This window comes from Lepisma saccharinum, chromosome 8 (genome assembly GCF_977018435.1).
Source record: "Lepisma saccharinum chromosome 8, izLepSacc3.1, whole genome shotgun sequence".
Taxonomy (NCBI): domain Eukaryota; kingdom Metazoa; phylum Arthropoda; class Insecta; order Zygentoma; family Lepismatidae; genus Lepisma; species Lepisma saccharinum.
The window spans coordinates 35,832,339-35,851,211 of record NC_139236.1 but is presented as its reverse complement, the minus strand read 5'-3'; the positions used below and the strand labels follow the sequence as shown (position 1 = coordinate 35,851,211).

The window sequence follows — 18,873 nt, the reverse complement described above, 5'->3', positions numbered from 1 at the left end:
ACCTTAGACGTCAGGAGATGTTTGCATTTATACTTACGTTCAACGAGATTTTTGTTAGTTGGGGAACAGTGTGGATCGACTGATCGTTTAAAGATCGTTGCAAGGGGTGAAAAACACAAGTGTCAACAAACTCATTTGCATTCCCTAGCTGACCTACGTGGTGTCGTGGTTAGCATAGCATGCTACGACACCAGGGGCCCCAGGATAGAATCCTGGCCTGAGCAGGGGTGTTTTCTGTGTGTCCCTTCATCAGTTTCATCATATTATCATTCATCTTCATTGTCACATTGATTAGTCAAAAGTGGAAGAAGAGCGGCGTAAAATAACATAATGCAATCAATCAACATTCGCATTCGCAACAGTAGAAGTTACATCTTTTACAGGAATGTACTCTGTATATCAAGTTTAGTTAAGTCCCTATGTATGAAGTTGTCTTTAAAACTGTTTTTTGTTGTTTTATTTTTCTTGCTCTAAGGACAGTCTTAGTCTCATGTAGCCAACAGTGCCATTCGATTATTTGCACATGTAATTTTGTTTTCTCAAGGGAAAAGGCACATATGCTTCACAACAGATTTTGTGTGACCTCGAATTTCATAATGCCTCATGTCCATTCAATACACCAGTGGTTATGTATTTTCCAGTCTTGTTGCAGTAGATTATATTAAACAGGGTGTCTTATCAATCAAAGTCATGATCAAGAAAGTGTGGGACACTAACTCCACACCCTCTATATGCCTTCACGGCATGGTGCAAAGCACAGGGGAGCTCTTTACTTTTACTTTTTTACTTTACCTAAATAGGGGTTGTGTAAATAAAAGTTAATGAAAACGGGGTTGGGGGGAGACATGAAAAATTCAAGAATTTTGGATTTGTTATTTTGGTAGACCCCCCTGTTAAATTGCCTTGGGTAATTTTGTTCAGATGCAATAAGGGTACCGGGGTCTTGACTGCTGTGAAAATTACAGATCAAAAAATCTAATTTTAAGGCAGTTGGAGTAGCCAAGTCATTGATGACTTGTCCCATACCTGGCCCTCCCCAACCACGCAATCTGTGAATCGTCACCAGAAATTGGAGCGCTCACTCACAACATAGAACATTTAGAATTAGAGAGAGAGAGAGAGATAGTTGGGGCAGAAAGCAAATACCGAGGTAAACAGGCCACAGGAGGAGCATATATATATATATATATATATATATATATATATATATATAAAAGGTAACATTATCGTATGGGCAAAACGGATTCCTTGAAATTTCCTTCAAATTTACAGGAGAAAGTATTTACGGAAATCTTTTTCTTGAGCGTTTTGGAAGTTCCTGAATGTAGATTTGATCCATTTTAATGTGAATGCGTGTTGTTTTCTGCGAAAATCTCTGTCCGACACGCTGTTTCTCCTCACGCCATTTGCTTTTTGCATGAGAGTGCAATGTTCCGTGTGTTAAGACGATGCAACCCCGTAGCCAGTGTTTCAGCCTCGCCGTGTTTTCACTAGAACCACCTTTCGAGTTCGGAACAAGCCATTTTTTCCGAATTGGTGTCACTTATCGCACAACATTGTAGCAACATTGTGTTCCGACGTCACAGGAGAGAGGTTTTTTTATAATTTTTCTTTGTAATTATGCTAATGGAACCTAACCTAACAGGCCTAACCTAACCACGTAGGCATTCCTCGTCTGACGTCAATATTCAAGGTTGCTAGAGTGTTGTGCGTAAAGGAAGAGCATTAACAAATTTCGAAAGAAAGATGGTTCCGACCCGAATGGATGTCACTTATCGCACAACACCCTAGCAACATTGTGTTCTGACGTCACAGGAGAGACCTTTCTTCATGTTAGGCAATACAAAGGTAACGCGTCTTATTTCACAAGTTCTACACGTAAATGCGACGTATTAGCATAATTTCAAATAGGGGCACGAAAGTAGATATTTTCCGGTGAACGAGGTTGCACCACTGCATAAATCGACAAAACACTCTCAGAACGCCCCCTAAACCAGTATGCTATCTCGGCCATAATGTGTTACAGATTCGAAACAACAAGTAACAGTAAGTACTCGTAAATAGAGAAAATAAACATTATCTTAGTTAGAAATGCATTATTTCGCCTTAAGAAATGTTCCGCAACACGTTAGCGATGTAAAGAAGTCCGAAATATATGATTCTGAGGTGTTTTGCCCATATGATAATAGTACCTATATAAAAATAAATTTGAAAATTTTGAACATCGTGAGACACTGTGAAATGAAAGTATTTGCAAACTATCTATTTTTCAGATTAACTAACTAACTAACTAACTCTCTAGCCTTCTTAAACCCGAAGGTTCATGGCTGCAGCAACACAGGCCTTCCATCTTTCCCTATCTTGAGCAAGTTCTATATACTCTTTTCCATCCCTACCGATTTCCCTTAGGTCCATCTCAACGTTGTCCCTCCATCTTCGTCTTGGCCTTCCTACAGGTCTCTTACCATCAGGTTTCCCAACAAGAATCCTGTAAACTCCTCTTTCCTCTCCCATTCGTGCCACATGGCCTGCCCACCTAAGTCTTCTTGATTTAATTATTCTAATAATATCTGGACATGAATACAAATTATGTAGTTCTAAATTATGTAACCTTCTCCACTCACCTGTCTCCTCATCCCTTTTAGGTCCAAATATTTTCCTAAGGATCTTATTTTCAAATACTCTCAATTTATGTTCCTCTTTCAATGTAAGGGACCAAGTTTCACATCCATATAATACTACAGGCAAAATTACTGTTTTGTATATTTTAACTTTTAATTTCTTAGATATTAAACAAGAAGACAAAAGTTTATGAAGAGAGAAGTAACATGCATTTCCTGATTGAAGTCTACTTTTTATTTCCTCTTTAATATAATTTTCATTTGTTAATATTACTCCTAAGTATTTGAATTTGGAAACTGGTTCAAACGAGTTGTTATCAATAATTAGATTTTGATTATTACCTAACACTTGGTTTCGGCCTGTAAGCATATATTTAGTTTTCTCTTTGTTAACTTCCAAACCTATCTCTTTAGCAGTTTTGAAAAATATTTTAGCATTATTTTTAATTGTATTCATATCATCCCCCAGTAAGTCTACATCATCTGCATATGCTAACAACTGGGTCACACCATTTAATTTTAGTCCTTCTTTAGTTTCTTTTACCTTCCTAACAGCATATTCTAAGGCAAAATTAAAGAGCAATTGAGATAATGCATCTCCTTGTTTTAACCCATCATGAATTGTAAATTTGTCAGACATATTACTACCCACACGAATTTTACTTTCTGTTTCACTGGTGCATATTTTTATCATACTAACAAGCTTCTTAGGTATTCCAAACTCTACTAATATATTATATAATTTATCTCTTTTGACCGAATCATATGCTTTTTTGAAATCAATGAATAGCTGATGGACATTTTGATTATATTCCCATTTTTTTTCAAGTGTCTGTCTGATGTGAAAAATTTGATCTGTAGTTGATCTGTTACGTTTAAATCCACATTGATAATCACCTATAATTTCATTAGCATATGGGGTTAGTCTTGTTAAAAGAATGTTAGATAATATTTTATATGTTGTTGAGAGTAGAGAAATTCCACGGTAATTATTGCAGTTCATTTTATCACCTTTTTTAAACACAGGAACAATTATGGATTCTTTCCACTGTTGAGGGATTTCTTCTTTATTCCATATTAAACAAATTAATTTATGAATTTGACATATTAATGAATTTCCACCATATTTAATTAACTCAGCTGGTATTAAATCAAAGCCAGGTGCTTTGTTATTCTTTAGCCTTTTAATAGCATCTTTAACTTCAGTCAAGTTAGGTTCTGGAACTAAAGGTTCTGCTGTGTGTACTTCATTCACTTCTGATTTATCTCCTACATGGACATTTAAAAGGTCATTAAAGTAGTTCTTCCATCTATTTAGAATATCGCTTGGGTCAGCTAGAAATTCACCATCTTTATCTTTTATCAAGTTTACTTTAGGTTGCCACCCCTTTCTAAACTCATTTACACCTTTATATAAATCTCTGATATTTTTATTTTTGCTGTTTGTTTCAATTTCGTTAATTTTGCTTTTCAAGTAATCTCTTTTTTTACTTCTAAACGTGCGGTTAACTTCTTGCTTTATTCTATTATAATTGTTTAGATTTATATCATCAGAGTTATTTAACCACCTAAGTCTAGCCTGATTTCTTATTTCTATTAGATTATGACATTCATTATCAAACCATGGCTTACTTTTTCTCGGTTTATGGTATCCTATACTTTCTTTAGCTGCTGATTCTATTGCATTACGTATGTGCTCCCAATTCTTATTTACGTCTGTTTCATTTATATTTTCATCATCATGTAAATCCTGCAAAACATCAAATCTATTTGACAGTTTAATTTGGTAATCTTTCTTAATTCTTTCATCAGTAAACTTTCCTGTATCAAATTTTAGAACTTTTAGATTTTGTTGCTTATGATTTATCACTGAGAGTCTCTCTCTTAATTTAGCAATTACTAAATAATGGTCACTGGCACAGTCAGCACCTCTATGTGTACGAACGTCAATTATACTAGTATGCCTTCTCTTATCAATGAGAATATGATCTATCTGATTATGAGTTTTACCATCTGGAGAACACCAGGTATATTTATGGATATCTTTATGTTTAAAAGTGGTACTTTTCACAATTAAATTCTTTGAGGTTGCAAAAGTAATCAATCTTATACCATTATCATTACTTAATTCATGAAGACTTTATTTACCAATCGTGGGTTTAAATGTCTCTTCTTTGCCAATCTGTGCATTACAGTCACCTAACAGAATTTTCATATCATACTGAGAAAATTTATCAAAGACCTGTTCTAACTCTGTATAAAAATCATCTTTAGTATTATCATCTTTATCTTCCGTTGGTGCATGTATGTTTATTAAAATAATTTTACACCACCTACCCTGTAAAATTGCATATGATATCCTATCATTAATAAATTCTACTGTTTTAAGAGCCGAGATAATTCTATTATTTATGAAAAAGCCTGTTCCAAAATTATGATTTTCAGTACCACCATAGAAAAAAGTATAATTTTTAGTTTTACAGTTCCCTTCTCCTGGCCACCTAACTTCCTGGACAGCTACTACATCTAATTTATACTTCACTATCTCATTAACTGTACACTGAAATGCCCCAGGCCGGTAAAGGCTCAGAACATTCCAGGTGCCTAATTTAATATCCTTAATCCTAATGTAGATCTTATCCTTAGTCCAGGGACCTCCCAAAGTAGTCCCCACCCGGAGATCCGAACGGGGGACTATTTTACCTCCGGAATATTTTACCTTGGGAACATCCATGGCCTTATATTGCTGTTTCTTGACATTGTTTTTTTACAGTGCAGAGTTGTCAGCTCTACGCCTAACCCCCAATATAAATGGAGGAACTACTACATAAGACAAACACAAACACATTAGACAGCACAATTACTACACAAGACGGACACAAACACATTAGACAGCACAACTACTACACAAGACACACACAAACACATCACAACTATAACACTATATAAACACAAACACACCACAACTACTACACAATATAAACATAAACAAACTACACACCACAACTACTACACAAGACAAACACATAAGAATATTTTTATATAAATAATGGCCCTATAAAACTATCAAAATGTGTTTTTTAAAAATCATAAGAACATGAACTTGATAGATTGAGTTGGTGCTTTAAGTCCACTTTATGCACAGTAAGCATGATAGGGACTGGAACTACAGTTTAAAGTGGGATTCGAACCACTATATGCCTCCACCAGGTATCGAACATGGGATTCCTTCATCGTAAGGCAACAATGCGACCACTGCACCATCGGGGAGGCACAAGAAGAACATGAATTAAAAGCACCAAATATAAAAATTATAACAAAGTTAATAACTAAGTAGGTTTTTTAAGAAAATAAAAAATAAAAAAATAAAATTGAGTCTTAAAATTTACGAGGGTTTTGTGTTTACGTTTTGCTCACAAGGTTTTGTATTCTAGTGTTAAAAGACCATATATATGTATATTTATAGATATACTGAAGTATCATTGTCTGCTGAGACAACTAATAATAGCCAATAAATTGGATTTATCTGTAACATGAATGCTTAAACTAACTTTACCTTTAGTGTTATTAAGATTGATAAAAATGGTCTTCCCTCTCCAATCAGAAAAGCATTGCTTACACATGGTAATTCACATCTATTTTTCAGTTTGCGGAAAGAAAATAATTCTAAAAATGTTCTTCCTCTCTTTGCTTGCAGTAATCCCATTTACTTAATTGTCACCTCAAAACTGAACTTATTATTACTACTTCAAAACAATTCTTCTTAAGAGCTGTATTACCAACTCTGTATTCTGTAAAAATTGTATTTTATGTACAGAATAATAACGCACTATAAATGGCTCAATCAATAAGCACAGAATAAATAATGCCAAATGCACATTTCGAAATCAAAGTACAATTTTGATTTTGTATTAATAGGTCTTCTTTGCTACAGCTAAGAAACAACAGGTTGTTATTGTGAGGCAAAATCGGTAATATTTTATGGATGCCTTACAGGTCTAGAGTTGTTATTTGCACGCAAATATTAAATAGAAAAGTAAGTTAAGAAAATAACATTTTCCCCAAACATGGGCTAGGGTGCTCCAATATCTTTTTTCACCCCAGGCGCAGAAATCACTCTGCAGGGATCTGAATATACATATGTCTATTTCACAACTTCCATGTCGCATGAAGACGTTTTTAAAAAAATGATTTAAAGGAGCTATATACATACACATTCACACACATACACCCGTTACATGCATACATACACACACATATACCCACACACAATCAGATACACACATGTAATGCATTTTTTTAATGAATCAACTTAGACCCCCTCGAAGATAAACTCAGAGCGAGTTACGCCTATGGATTGGACACACACCCATATTGTAATAAAGCTAATTTTTTTTTATTGCTTTGAACATCAGTAGGATGTAAGAAGTCAAGCACTCTAAAATATGGCCTCTAGATTTTGCTTAAATTTGCTTACTTTTTGAAAGAACTCATGGTGCAATCTGGTCAGTCAGTCATGTTTGCAGCAGACATGGCAGCAATGGACTTTGGAGTGGCTGTAACTTGAGGATAAACATGTTGGTCCACACTTTCAATTATTGTGAGGGACGAGTTATAGTTTGCAGTGTCTCTTTTAACTTTTTTTTGGAGAGAACAATTTGTCCTACAACAGGATATATCTACAGTTTAATATTGGATCTGAACTACTATATCCCTCCACCTGAATCGAACCAGGAACTACTTCATTACAAGGTGATGGCATTACCATTATGCTATCATCAAGCCCTTCATACCATTACCTATTAAGGTAAGATAAAGCTCGCCGTTCAAATAGCACCGTGCCATGAAGTTACATTTAGGGGATATGGTGGTACGGCCCCCACACATTCTCGAACTTGGCTATTTTGGAGGTGATCAGCACTATGTTCAGGTCACCTTTACGCCCCAGGTACCCATTGATTTGAGGCTGGGTGAGCCACTTTATGTGGGGATAAGGCTGGAAAAATTCCAACCTTAGATCACCCACCCCAGGAATCGAGCCCAACTCAGGTCTTCTACGTAACAGTTAGATGGCCTACCAACTACTATCCGTGACAAAAATATTGAGCCTTCTATTTGCGTGCTTGTAAAATTGTACTCCGTTGGTGGAAACAAGTCAAATATACCTCATTGGAAAGCTCCAAGTATCTATTTTTTAATAAGCGTCATCTAAAAGATATTCTCGTTGCATTTTCGTATTATAATGAAAAATTCATTAAAAATTGTAGTTTTTTCTTCCAGGTTGCAAGAACGGGAAACTTAACATCATACAGTTCATAATCCACAATTGATATAATATTGAGATTTTTTGTACGTGAGGACGGATTGTTTTTGCATCTCTGTGGAAGAAGTCAAATGCAGATCTTCACTAGATGCTTCAAAAATTGAAATTTTAGGCAAACGTGCAATCTTGAAATGCGTAATTTCAAAGTCAATTAAATTGTAAAAAGCCGTTTATATGACACAGTTGATCCAAATCCAGAAGTTTAACATGTGTATCTCAAGTATGACCACAGATATAAATTATTATTGACCCTCCTAATATGGTAAACATGCGTATGACGTATGGCGAGATGCGGCCAATCTCAGACTCCGCGGGCTGCAGGTAACTTGCACAGTGTTGCCGCTTCGCTGCAGCTACATGGTCTACGCTGTGGGTATACTGGAAGTGCGTTCCGTTGGTCCTTGTGGCAGTGTAAAATAATGAATAAACAATTTATCATTTTATGAATGAAATACATTTTCTTTGTATACTTTAGTTATTGTTATGTTTTGTAGCTTTTATCCAATCTTTTTACGAACGTCATTTTCTCATCATCATTTTATGTCGCTTATTTAAAAAGAGTAAGTGCAACGATGAGCTTGATTTGATGAAGTCAACGAAATATCTTACCAAATATACGAACCCGTGACTGCTGGCTTTGCAGTCTCCTCTGTATAGAAAATAACATGCCTGCGATGTACAACAACAGAAACTTCATAGCAAAGGAAAAGAGCAAGAAAAGTGCATGTAAGGGATCTTATGTATGTGTGCGAGTTCAGGCTATATGGTAGGAACACAAGAGTGATAAAAGAAAATTGCATTCGTCAATTACAGCATCTGAACAATGCTTATGTGTGCACAACAATTCGCTTTGTAACCAAAACTTTCAGCTTACTTTCAGTGTCAAAGCTGGTGGCTGAATGCAAAGTTTAAAGGGCTGCCGGCGGCGTGTGGTAACAAAGTGCACTTCGTCGTAGCAACGAGACAAAAAACGCACGAGCCGGTTACCAAGAGAAACAATTCTGTCTGTCATTTTCAATTCACAGAATATGAAAAGATAAGCCATAAAAATCTGATTTTTATTCATTGCTCATTATTTAGATATGCTTCCATTGCCATTGGGCTGACCATTACAAAGATTACAACACTGTTATTAAACATTAATATTGGCTGTTCCTCAAATAATAGTAATGTTATAAATGGCAGAGATATCTACACATAAACAAGCTTCAATCACAAGAAATTTCATATTTTTACGACTGGTTTTGAAGAAGCTACACACAATTGAATTAGACTTACATAAAACACACACGAAAAACTACACTTTTACAAACATTTTTGTTTGAATAGAGAACAGACAGAGCTAAAATCAATTTGGTCTTGCTTTTTTTCTAAAAGTAGACACTTGTAGCTTTCCAATGAGGTATATTTGACTTTTTTCCTCCCATGGAGTACAATTTGACAAGCACGTAAACAGAGAGCTCAATATTTTTGTCACGGATAGTAGACCACTGTGACTCCCATTTACCTATATAACTGACACCATATTTCCTGATGTAATATCAGGTGTATACGCTTAAATCTGCTGTTTTGTAGTCAGAAAAACACATGGTTTGTTCATAGAAAGCAACAAGAAATTTATTCAAAGTACTTGCCCTCGCGAGCTTCACATTTTGCCCACCTCTTGGGCAATTTGTGGATAACACACCAAAAAAAGGCTTTCTCTTTCAAAGCAAACCACTCATCAAGCCATTTTCGGACGTCTGCATACGAATCGAAGTGCTGCTCAGCGAGGGCGTGGCCCATCGACGAAAACAGATGGTAGTCGGAAGGGGCCAGGTCTGGTAAATAGGCGGGATGGGGTAGCACCTCCCAGTTGCGTGTCTCCAAGTAGTTTTGGACCAGTCTTGACGTGTGCGATGGGGAGTTGTCCTGGAGGAAAATCAGCTTGTCATGTCTTTGTTGATAATCCGGTCTTTTGTCACACAGAGCATGGTGCAATTTGATCAGTTGTTGGTGGTAGCGGTGGGCAGTGACAGTTTCACCAGGTTTCAACAGCTCAAAGTAGACGATACCTTGTTGATCCCACCAAACACACAGCATCGTCTTCCGGCCGAAGCGATTTGGTCTCGAGGAAGATGTTGATGGTTGGCCGGGATCAACCCACAATTTCTTGCGTTTAGCATTCTCGAAATATATCCAATTTTCATCGCCAGTCACAATCCAATGCAGGAAAGACTTTCTTTTTTGTCTGGCAAGCAAGATTTCGCATGTGTTTTGGCGTCTCTCCAGCTGCCGATCAGTCAATTCATGCGGCACCCATTTTCCGATCTTTTGAACCTTTCCCATGGCACGTAGATGCATGGAAATGGCTGCTTGAGTAACACCCAATTGCTCGGCAAGCATCTTTTGCGTTTGGGTATCATCCTTGTCCAAAACAGTCTGCAATTGATGGTCCTCAATCTTCCTGGGCTGATTTTCACGCTTCTTGTCGCTCAGGTCAAAATTGCAGTCTTTGAACCGACGAAACCAATCCCTGCACGTTGTTTCCGATACAGCACTGTCACCATAGACCTCCACAAGCATTCGATGTGATTCGGCAGCCGATTTCTTCAAATGGAAGCAGAAAAGCAGAGCTTCCCGCATATGCTCTTTTTCTGGCACAAAACTAGACATGCTTACCACAGGAACACTGTCTGTTGTTGTCTGCACGTGCTGACGATGTGCACTGATTCGTGTTGGCAGATGTCCAACTCATACAAACACCAGGTATGGCGTGTCCATGGTAGCTTCATACGCTCACTAATGCCATCTATGAGCAAACAGCAGATTTAAGCTTATACACCTGGTACTACTACAAATGTAATTAATATTATAGCTGTACTTCACTACCAGATCAAAAAGAGTTTCCATATTCTTAACATGAATGCATAACAAGTTAAGTACTTGCTATTGGTGTATTCTTCAACTAAGTGGTAACTTGATATAATATTGAGTTGTTATATATAAAATATCCTCACGATCCCTTAGTGTAGAACCTGGCATTTTTTAGACTCAGTATCAGGTGAAAAAAGTCTGCATTATCTTGTGGAGAGCTCTCAAGGATCTCTGTCTTCGTTGAAAATAAGTGTTGTTCCTAATATAATTGGTTTAAAACTAACAAAGGAGTAATTTTTGTTTTGGAAGTAAGGAAATAATGTGGGCTGTAGTCATGCCAGGAATTTTTCTACTCCCAAGTAACATGTAAATTATGTTATTTAACATGTACCAGTAACAGACTATCTTATTGTGTACAATAATTTCTCTTTTGTTTTGATTATGCATCAGTAATAGCACATCAAATATACAGGGTGTTTCTAAAGGTCGTTTACAACGCTTGAGAGGTGATTCCTCACACGAAAACAAGCAAAAAGTGTGAGTTCCATTTTTACGACTGAGGCCTCGTTTCCAAGATAGGAGCCTCGCAAAAGGTGACAAAGTGAATGTCACACCTAACTGGGATGAATACTATCACAGATAGAGAGGCGGTTCCAAGGGAATCATAAAGGAATCGTATGTGCTCAGTCCGGAAGTCACTATGAAAAGTTCACTGCACGCATGCGCAATGGAGTCCTCAAAGGAATTGGGGATTTCCAGCAAGAACAATGCATGGAACGCAGCAAGAAGGACCGTGACAATGAGAAATGCGTTCAAGACAACACATCCCGAGCTCAAACATCAAAAGATGAGCACGGAACACAAAATCCGAAAAGTTGAGCACGGTTGCATACCCCAGTTGAACGAGGAATGAACGAATCATGTCATGTGGCATACGAGAGACACATTACTCCACCAGGAGGAGGGAAAGAAAAACACAATATCAGATGATTGCGACAACGTGTATTTTTACACGCGACAACTACGTAATATCCCCCCCCCACACACACACACAAAACAAACAACAAAAGCTACAATGTCTTACACTCAGATAGTGTGTGTTACTGTACACCAACTGAAGATGTCACTTTCACCACACAAAGGGGGTAGGGAGCAATATCAAGAGTGTTCGCACGGGATTACTGTGACGTAAAAGAGACCAGTTTTGGAAGCTCTGCGCAGGCAAGTCTGGCTCTCGTAGTCTACGTTTGACCTTCATGACTGCTGTACCCGCGAGAAGAGCTCGAAGGGTTGGTTCTCTCCAGCAGTCGTCCCAGTCGTGTTGCAGGTGCTGGGATATGATCAGCAGTTCGCTCTAGGTTGTCATACGCATTGAAGAGTACTAGTATATTGTATTGAAAGAAGTTGACGTGGTGGAGTGGGCAAGTCAAGTATCGCAACAATTGGTCTGTGGTGTTCGTACGGTGATACAGCCAATTTGTGCAGTGTGCCAGTGTTAAACAAAAACGATACTTTGCAGTTCCAGCTCCCTATTACACAGATGGCTGCGTATACGACCCAGCAGCTAGCAGACATGCATCTCATGTATGGGGAGGCACGTGGTAATAGCCGTGAGGCAAGGCATCTTTATGGAGAACACTTTCCACATAGACGTTTACCGTCTCACGCCTTCCTTCAGGTAGTGGACAGTCGACTGCGTGAAACAGAGTCAGTGTTACCACCGCGGCAAGAAGTTGGAAGACCCCGAAGTGTACACACACATCAGTTTGCAGAAGATGTGTTAACAGCAGTCGCAGAATGTCCTGGAACCAGTATGCGCGTGCTCGCTTGTGCACGAAACACGTCTCATGTGAATGTTTGGCGAGTGTTGTCAGAGGAAGGAATTCAACCTTTTAAACTGCAGAAAGTACAAGAACTGTTACCTCGTGACTGTCGCCCTCATATGGAGTTTTGCCAATGGTTGTTGCATTAGCTGAACACAAACCCTCACTTCGGGGCAAAGGTATTGTGGACAGATGAAGCCATTTTCACCAGGATGTCCTCAATAGTAGAAACAGTCATGTCTGGGACTTTGACAACCCACATGCACTTTTGTGGCCCATCACCAGCACAGGTTTTCAGTGAATGTGTGGTGCGGGATAGTACATGATCATTTAATTGGACCATACATTCTCCCTGCTCGCCTGAATGGTCGCACGTATCATGCATTTCTTAGTGAGGTTCTGCCTGAATTGTTGGAGACTGTACCTTTAGCACTGCGGCAAGAAATGTGGTACCAACACGATGGGGCACCAGCTCATTTCGATCGTAATGTACGACATTTCCTGCATGACGTGTTTCGCAATCGGTTCATTGGTAGGGATGAGCCTGTGCCGTGGCCACCGAGGTCGCCAGATCCCAAACCTCTCGATTTTTTTCTTCTGGGGAGAAATGAAAACACTCGTATATGACACACCTGTCACATCAGCTCGCATCAACGTCGCCGACGCGACGGTAGCAGATACACCTGGCTTGTTTGCTCATACTCGACAATTCTTGATTCGTCGCTGTTATCTCTGCGTAGAAGTGAACGGTAGACATTTTGAAAACCGTCTGTGATTATTGCCCTCGGCAAATCCTAGTGAAAACACTCTTGCTATATTTCCCCACCCCCTTTGTGTTGTGAAAGTGACATCTTCAGTTGGTGTACAGTGACATGCACTGTTTGTGCGTAAGACATTGTAGCATGTGTTGTTTGTTGTGTGTCTGGGGGGGGGGGATATTACGTAGTTGTCGCGTGTAAAAATACACGTTGTCGCAATCATCTGATATTGTGTTTTTCTTTCCCTCCTCCTGGTGGAGTAATATGAGTCTCTCCTATGCCACATGACATGATTCGTTCATTCTTCGTTCAACTGGGTTATGCAACTGTGCTCATCTTTTCGGATTTTGTGTTCCGTGCTCATCTTTTGATGTTTGAGCTCGGGATGTGTTGTCTTTAACGCATTTCTCATTGTCACGGTCCTTCTTGCTGCGTTCCATGCATTGTTCTTGCTGGAAATCCCCAATTCCTTTGAGGACTCCATTGCGCATGCGTGCAGTGAACTTTTCATAGTGACTTCCGGACTGAGCACATACGATTCCTTTATGATTCCCTTGGAACTGCCTCTCTATCTGTGATAGTATTCGTCCCAGTTAGGTGTGACGTTCACTTTGTCACCTTTTGCGAGGCTCCTATCTCAGAAACGAAGCCTCAGTCGTAAAAATGGAACTCACACTTTTTGCTTGTTTTCGTGTGAGGAATCACCTCCCAAGCGTTGTAAACGACCTTTAGGAACACCCTGTATATTCATATGTATATTGCATTGGTCTACATGTTTCTATGTTGCAAACATGAGTAGCATTTATATTAGTTCAAGTGTGCATCTTTTATTTTGCAAACAGCGAAGATCTCTTTTACCAACCTTGAATATAATTTGTGATGTAATCATAAAAACATTCAGTCTTCATATGATTTATTACTGTTATTTATATTATTAGTTATGGTAGTACAGCATTTGTGAGATGATCTCACTGGTATTATTTTTCTTGTCACCTTTGGAAATGATTGAATATGAAACTAATCTTATTACAGCCACCAGTGGCGTACACAAGGGGGGGGGGTTACGGGGTTTAAACCCCCCCCTTGAGCTTGTGAAATAGTATTATGAAAAATGCTGTGGAAAAAAATTAAATGGCCAATTTTTCACAGTCAAAGATCTGAGACAATAATATTACTATTAGTACTTCTACTACTACTACTACTACTACTACTACTACTACTACTAAATAATAATAATAATAATAATAATATAATAATTTGAATTATTATTTCCATGCAGCATGGAGAAAAGCACAGCATTCCAAGCACACGCGTTTTTCAGAGTGATGCCTTGAAAATAAACACGAGTTTATGAGGTTAGGTTAGGGTAACTATGATTTAAAAGAGAAAGAAGTTGTTTTGTATCTCAGTTGCAACAATGTTCAACACACTAGCGTACGCAGGATTTTTTTTCGGGAGGGGCTGGAATAGTAAATGTGGATAGCAAATGGCTTCGATTTGGAGAGCAGGATGCATAATAAAATATTTCGTATTTTTGGAGCTTTTCAGTCTATTAAAATTGTATTCAAAGACAAAAATGGTAGTAGGGATTCACTTTAAAAGAGGTTTCGCATTTACACATTTTGATTTTTAAAAGTTCTTAATGGATTTTTATTTGAAAATTCTGATTTTATCAAAATTTCGGTAGGGGCTGGAACACCATCGGCCATCCCTCTACGTACGCCAGTGTTCAAAGAACATGTATTTTTTTGTGTGTGTGAACAATGACAATTAACTAAATAAAGTTCTTGGTACGTTGTAAGAGGCTAATGTATAGACAAAGGCTAGGCGGACAAGAATAGTCACCAGTTCGCCTTCCCATTATACCGTATTGTTTACCACAGCTCGTTTGAATGTCTCTCTTTAACATGTCTCACCTTGTTGACAACACAATTATTCAAACGACAATAAGCTTAGCTATTGTAAAATGTTTTGTTGGTAAGAACAGGGAGATAATTCAGATGTGAATTATTGGGGAAAAAACCGGAAAAATTCCAACCAATTTCGGAAATCGAATCCGGATCTCCGGCGTGATTGTCACTTGTCAGACGCTCTACCGACCAGATCACCGCAGTTCCTTGGATGAGTTCCATACTTTGATTATTTCAATTTATTTTAATATATTTTCTTGTATTTATGGATCTTCTTCACCCTTGAAATGTCTCACCTCGTTGACCAGACAATTATTTCGTAACAAAGAAACAAAAAATGCTCCCAGGATTTGATAAAAATCGAATGACTAGAAAGTAATTTCGTTCTATTGTTTTCATAAATACTATATTTATGTAGATCTCTACTACTTAATAGTAGTAGTAGTGGTATTTGTAGTATTATTAGTATTAATTTAGCTAATTAATTAATTATAAGTATTATTCATTAATTGTGATTATTATTATTTAATTAAAGTATAATAAAACAATGGTAATGTGAATTTGGGAAAAAAGTTTTAGAAATAACACCCCCCTTGATGAAATCCTGCGTACGCTACTGACAGCCACTAGTGTATGCAGAATTTTTTTCCAGAGGGGCTGAAATTCTAAAGGTGGATATTTCATAGCTGCATTCTAGGCTCATTATACACAACAATATATTTATTTTTTAATTACCATTATTAACCTTTGCTTGAAAAGTTGTTCAAGGAGAACAATGGAGTGTTTTTTTTTTTTGAGGGGATTGCATTTGCCACTTCAGTTTTTCCCCAAGTTCTTTATTGCTGTGATTTGAATTATTTACATTTTCTCAAGATTTCAGGAGAGCTGAAACCCCATCAGCTCTAACCCTCCCAAATACAGTTGATTGCCTAGTGTCTTCATACTTCATGTGCATTTAAATATTATGTTCATACAAATCTTGATACACATACAGGGTCTCACTGCAGAACATGGGCTGCTTTTTCCCTCTAAATAGACGAACGAAATTTATATCCCCTGAAAGTACGTACCTTCTACTTCCATTTTCTGGTGTTCCTTTTATGATTACTATTATATTATTGCCTGTAAAAAATGTTTTTCCTGCTACTAAAAGCAATGCATTTCTCCATTTGTTCGCATCCATATTGTTTACGCACTCAAGTGTTGTCCTTCGTTTCGCGGAATTCGAGTTGATTTGTCGCTCCGGATTCCACCCACAGACGCACAGTTTCTTTCATTATTTCAGACGAGGAATGCTTACAAGGTTAGGTTAGGCCTGTTAGGTTGGGTTCCAATAGCATAAATACAATGAAAAATGTTTTTCCTGTTACTAAAAGCATTGCATTTCTCAATTCGTTCGTGTCCATATTGTTTACGCACGGTTTCTTTCAATATTTCTTCGAGGAATACCTACAAGGTTAGGTTAGGATTCATTAGCATAAATACAATGATTAATTTTTAATTTAGGCTAAGTGAACTAAACCTAGCTACCTAACAACACAGCATTTTTTGCTTTCACTAGATTTGTGCAGGAATATGCCTTTTCCTTCGCTGCTACAATTTCAATTCCGCCCAACCTGGACACGTTTTTCTGTTGTTTTTTTTAAACAAAAATTTTTTTCCGCACTTTAAAACTTACTTTTCCCGATTACTAACTACAAAACGTTACCAAAAAATTATGAATCGCGTTCCTCCTAAGCAGCCCATATTCTGCAGTCTTACCCACATACAGTGATTTGGTATGAGTCTGGACATTACTTTAGAGAGCACCAATATAACCTATTAAAGACACAAATAGAATGAACCATTAAGATGATAGTTGGACAGAAAAGCAAATTTAATTCTTACATGTGTTAGTATTGCTTCTCTATTGTTCGAAATTGTTTGCTTTAGATTGGGGCCCATTTCCATAATCTATATGTGTGTGTTTGTCTTATCTATGTTTGTGCTTGTTTTGTCTGTGAACGTTATGCCTTTTTTTTCTGATCTCTGCAGCTGCCCTTAATGATCATGAGGATCCGTATCCAAGTTTATCAGATTACCATGATTATGAACCTAACTTGGAATTCGATGATACAGAGCTTCAGGCAGCCACCGTGACTAGTGGTAAGAAGTGATTGTTGTGCTCTGTTTGCATCGCATGAAACTTGCTGCACAAATCTAAACAATATAAGGAAGACCCTTCTATTTATTTGCTGGATGCATACATGAGTAGGTTAGGGCAGTTAGGTTTGGTGTCCTTCCTGTTTATATGATTAGAGTGGATTAGTTAGTCTTTGTGCCATTTTTTAACATTTCTAATGAAGTGTGTAAAGCATTTTTTTAGGATGAAAATTGATCCAAATATAATCTTAATGTACACAGTACAGAAATTGAAAAATAATTCTGACAACATTTCACAGACACTTTGTTTGCATTATCAGAGATGAAGACTTCACATCAGAGAGGATCCAATCCACTTTTTGGAAACTGACTCTTAGAAATGGATTGATAATGCAATCTGCACAATGAAGGAAAGATTTTGCCTCAATTTCAGTGCTGTGTGAAATTAAGAATATATATAAATAATCATGTGAGTTTACTCTATGCAATAGCATTGGAAAATCCATCTCAAAGTGCAACAGCAATGCGATGTGTATTGTACATAATGTAAACATGAGATTTTGGAGAATATGCCTATATATTAAACATACCTTACAGAGGATTAGGTAAAGAATAACTGGAGTAAGGAAGTCATGAATTTTTAAAGAAAATAAAGCCATTCCAGTTCCCCAGCTGATCTGCTACAATACTGCCTATTGGCTGTGTTTCCAGGTCGGACATGGACTGACTGGGAGCATTCACTTTATTCGATTTCTTACACCAGTTATTCTTTACCATATCCTCTGTAAGGTATGTGTAATATGTAGGTGTATTCTCCGAAATCTCATCTTTAGATTGATGTACGATACACATCACCATTTTGTTTCATGACTGCTGTTAGAATTTTAAAAGTTGTTCCTGCTATGGATTTTCGAATTCTATCACATAGAGAAAAGCAAGTGATGAGTTTGTTTGGACTAGAGTTGCAAAAAAGCCAGCTTTTTTGAAGGAAAGGTTTTTTTCCCGATAAAAAGGTGGCTTTTTTGGGGGGGGAAATGGACATTTTGGCTTTTACCAATTACAGCTAACCTATTTCACTTGAACTTACTGTGATGAGTTTACAGGTTTGTAGTGACATATTTTACAATTAGCTAAAATAAATTTACATGATGTAGGAGTCAAGAGAGAGATATTGGCCAATCCCAGTGGACACATATTGCATAGTGGTTCAGATACAATTTTAACCCTAGCTTACCGGAGAGGGCCTTGCAGGCCTAAAACCTCTATTAGTTATATTTTATAACTGTTCGAAAATAAATTAAATTCGTTTCCTAGAATGTTCCCAATATTTCTTTATTACTTTTGTTTATAGAAACATAAATGTAATGTAATTAGGAGGCAAAATGCACTTAGTGGGTATATCAGGTGCCATCTTTGAATTTGAGACACTCATGCCAGTGA

The 18,873-nt window shown here is 37.5% G+C and overlaps 1 protein-coding gene across 2 annotated transcripts in view; it reads left to right on the top strand.

The window, feature by feature from the left end:
- The window catches only part of RhoGAP68F (Rho GTPase activating protein at 68F), a 72,108-nt gene that overhangs the window by 12,599 nt on the left and 40,636 nt on the right, over positions 1-18,873 (top strand). The window contains exon 2 of one of the 2 annotated variants that reach the window (XM_083126497.1): positions 17,326-17,436. The exons of the other annotated variant lie outside the window; for it this stretch is intronic. Coding sequence (XP_082982623.1) covers positions 17,326-17,436 — 111 coding nt within the window. The remainder of the gene's footprint in view (positions 1-17,325; positions 17,437-18,873) is intronic. 2 annotated transcript variants of the gene reach the window in all.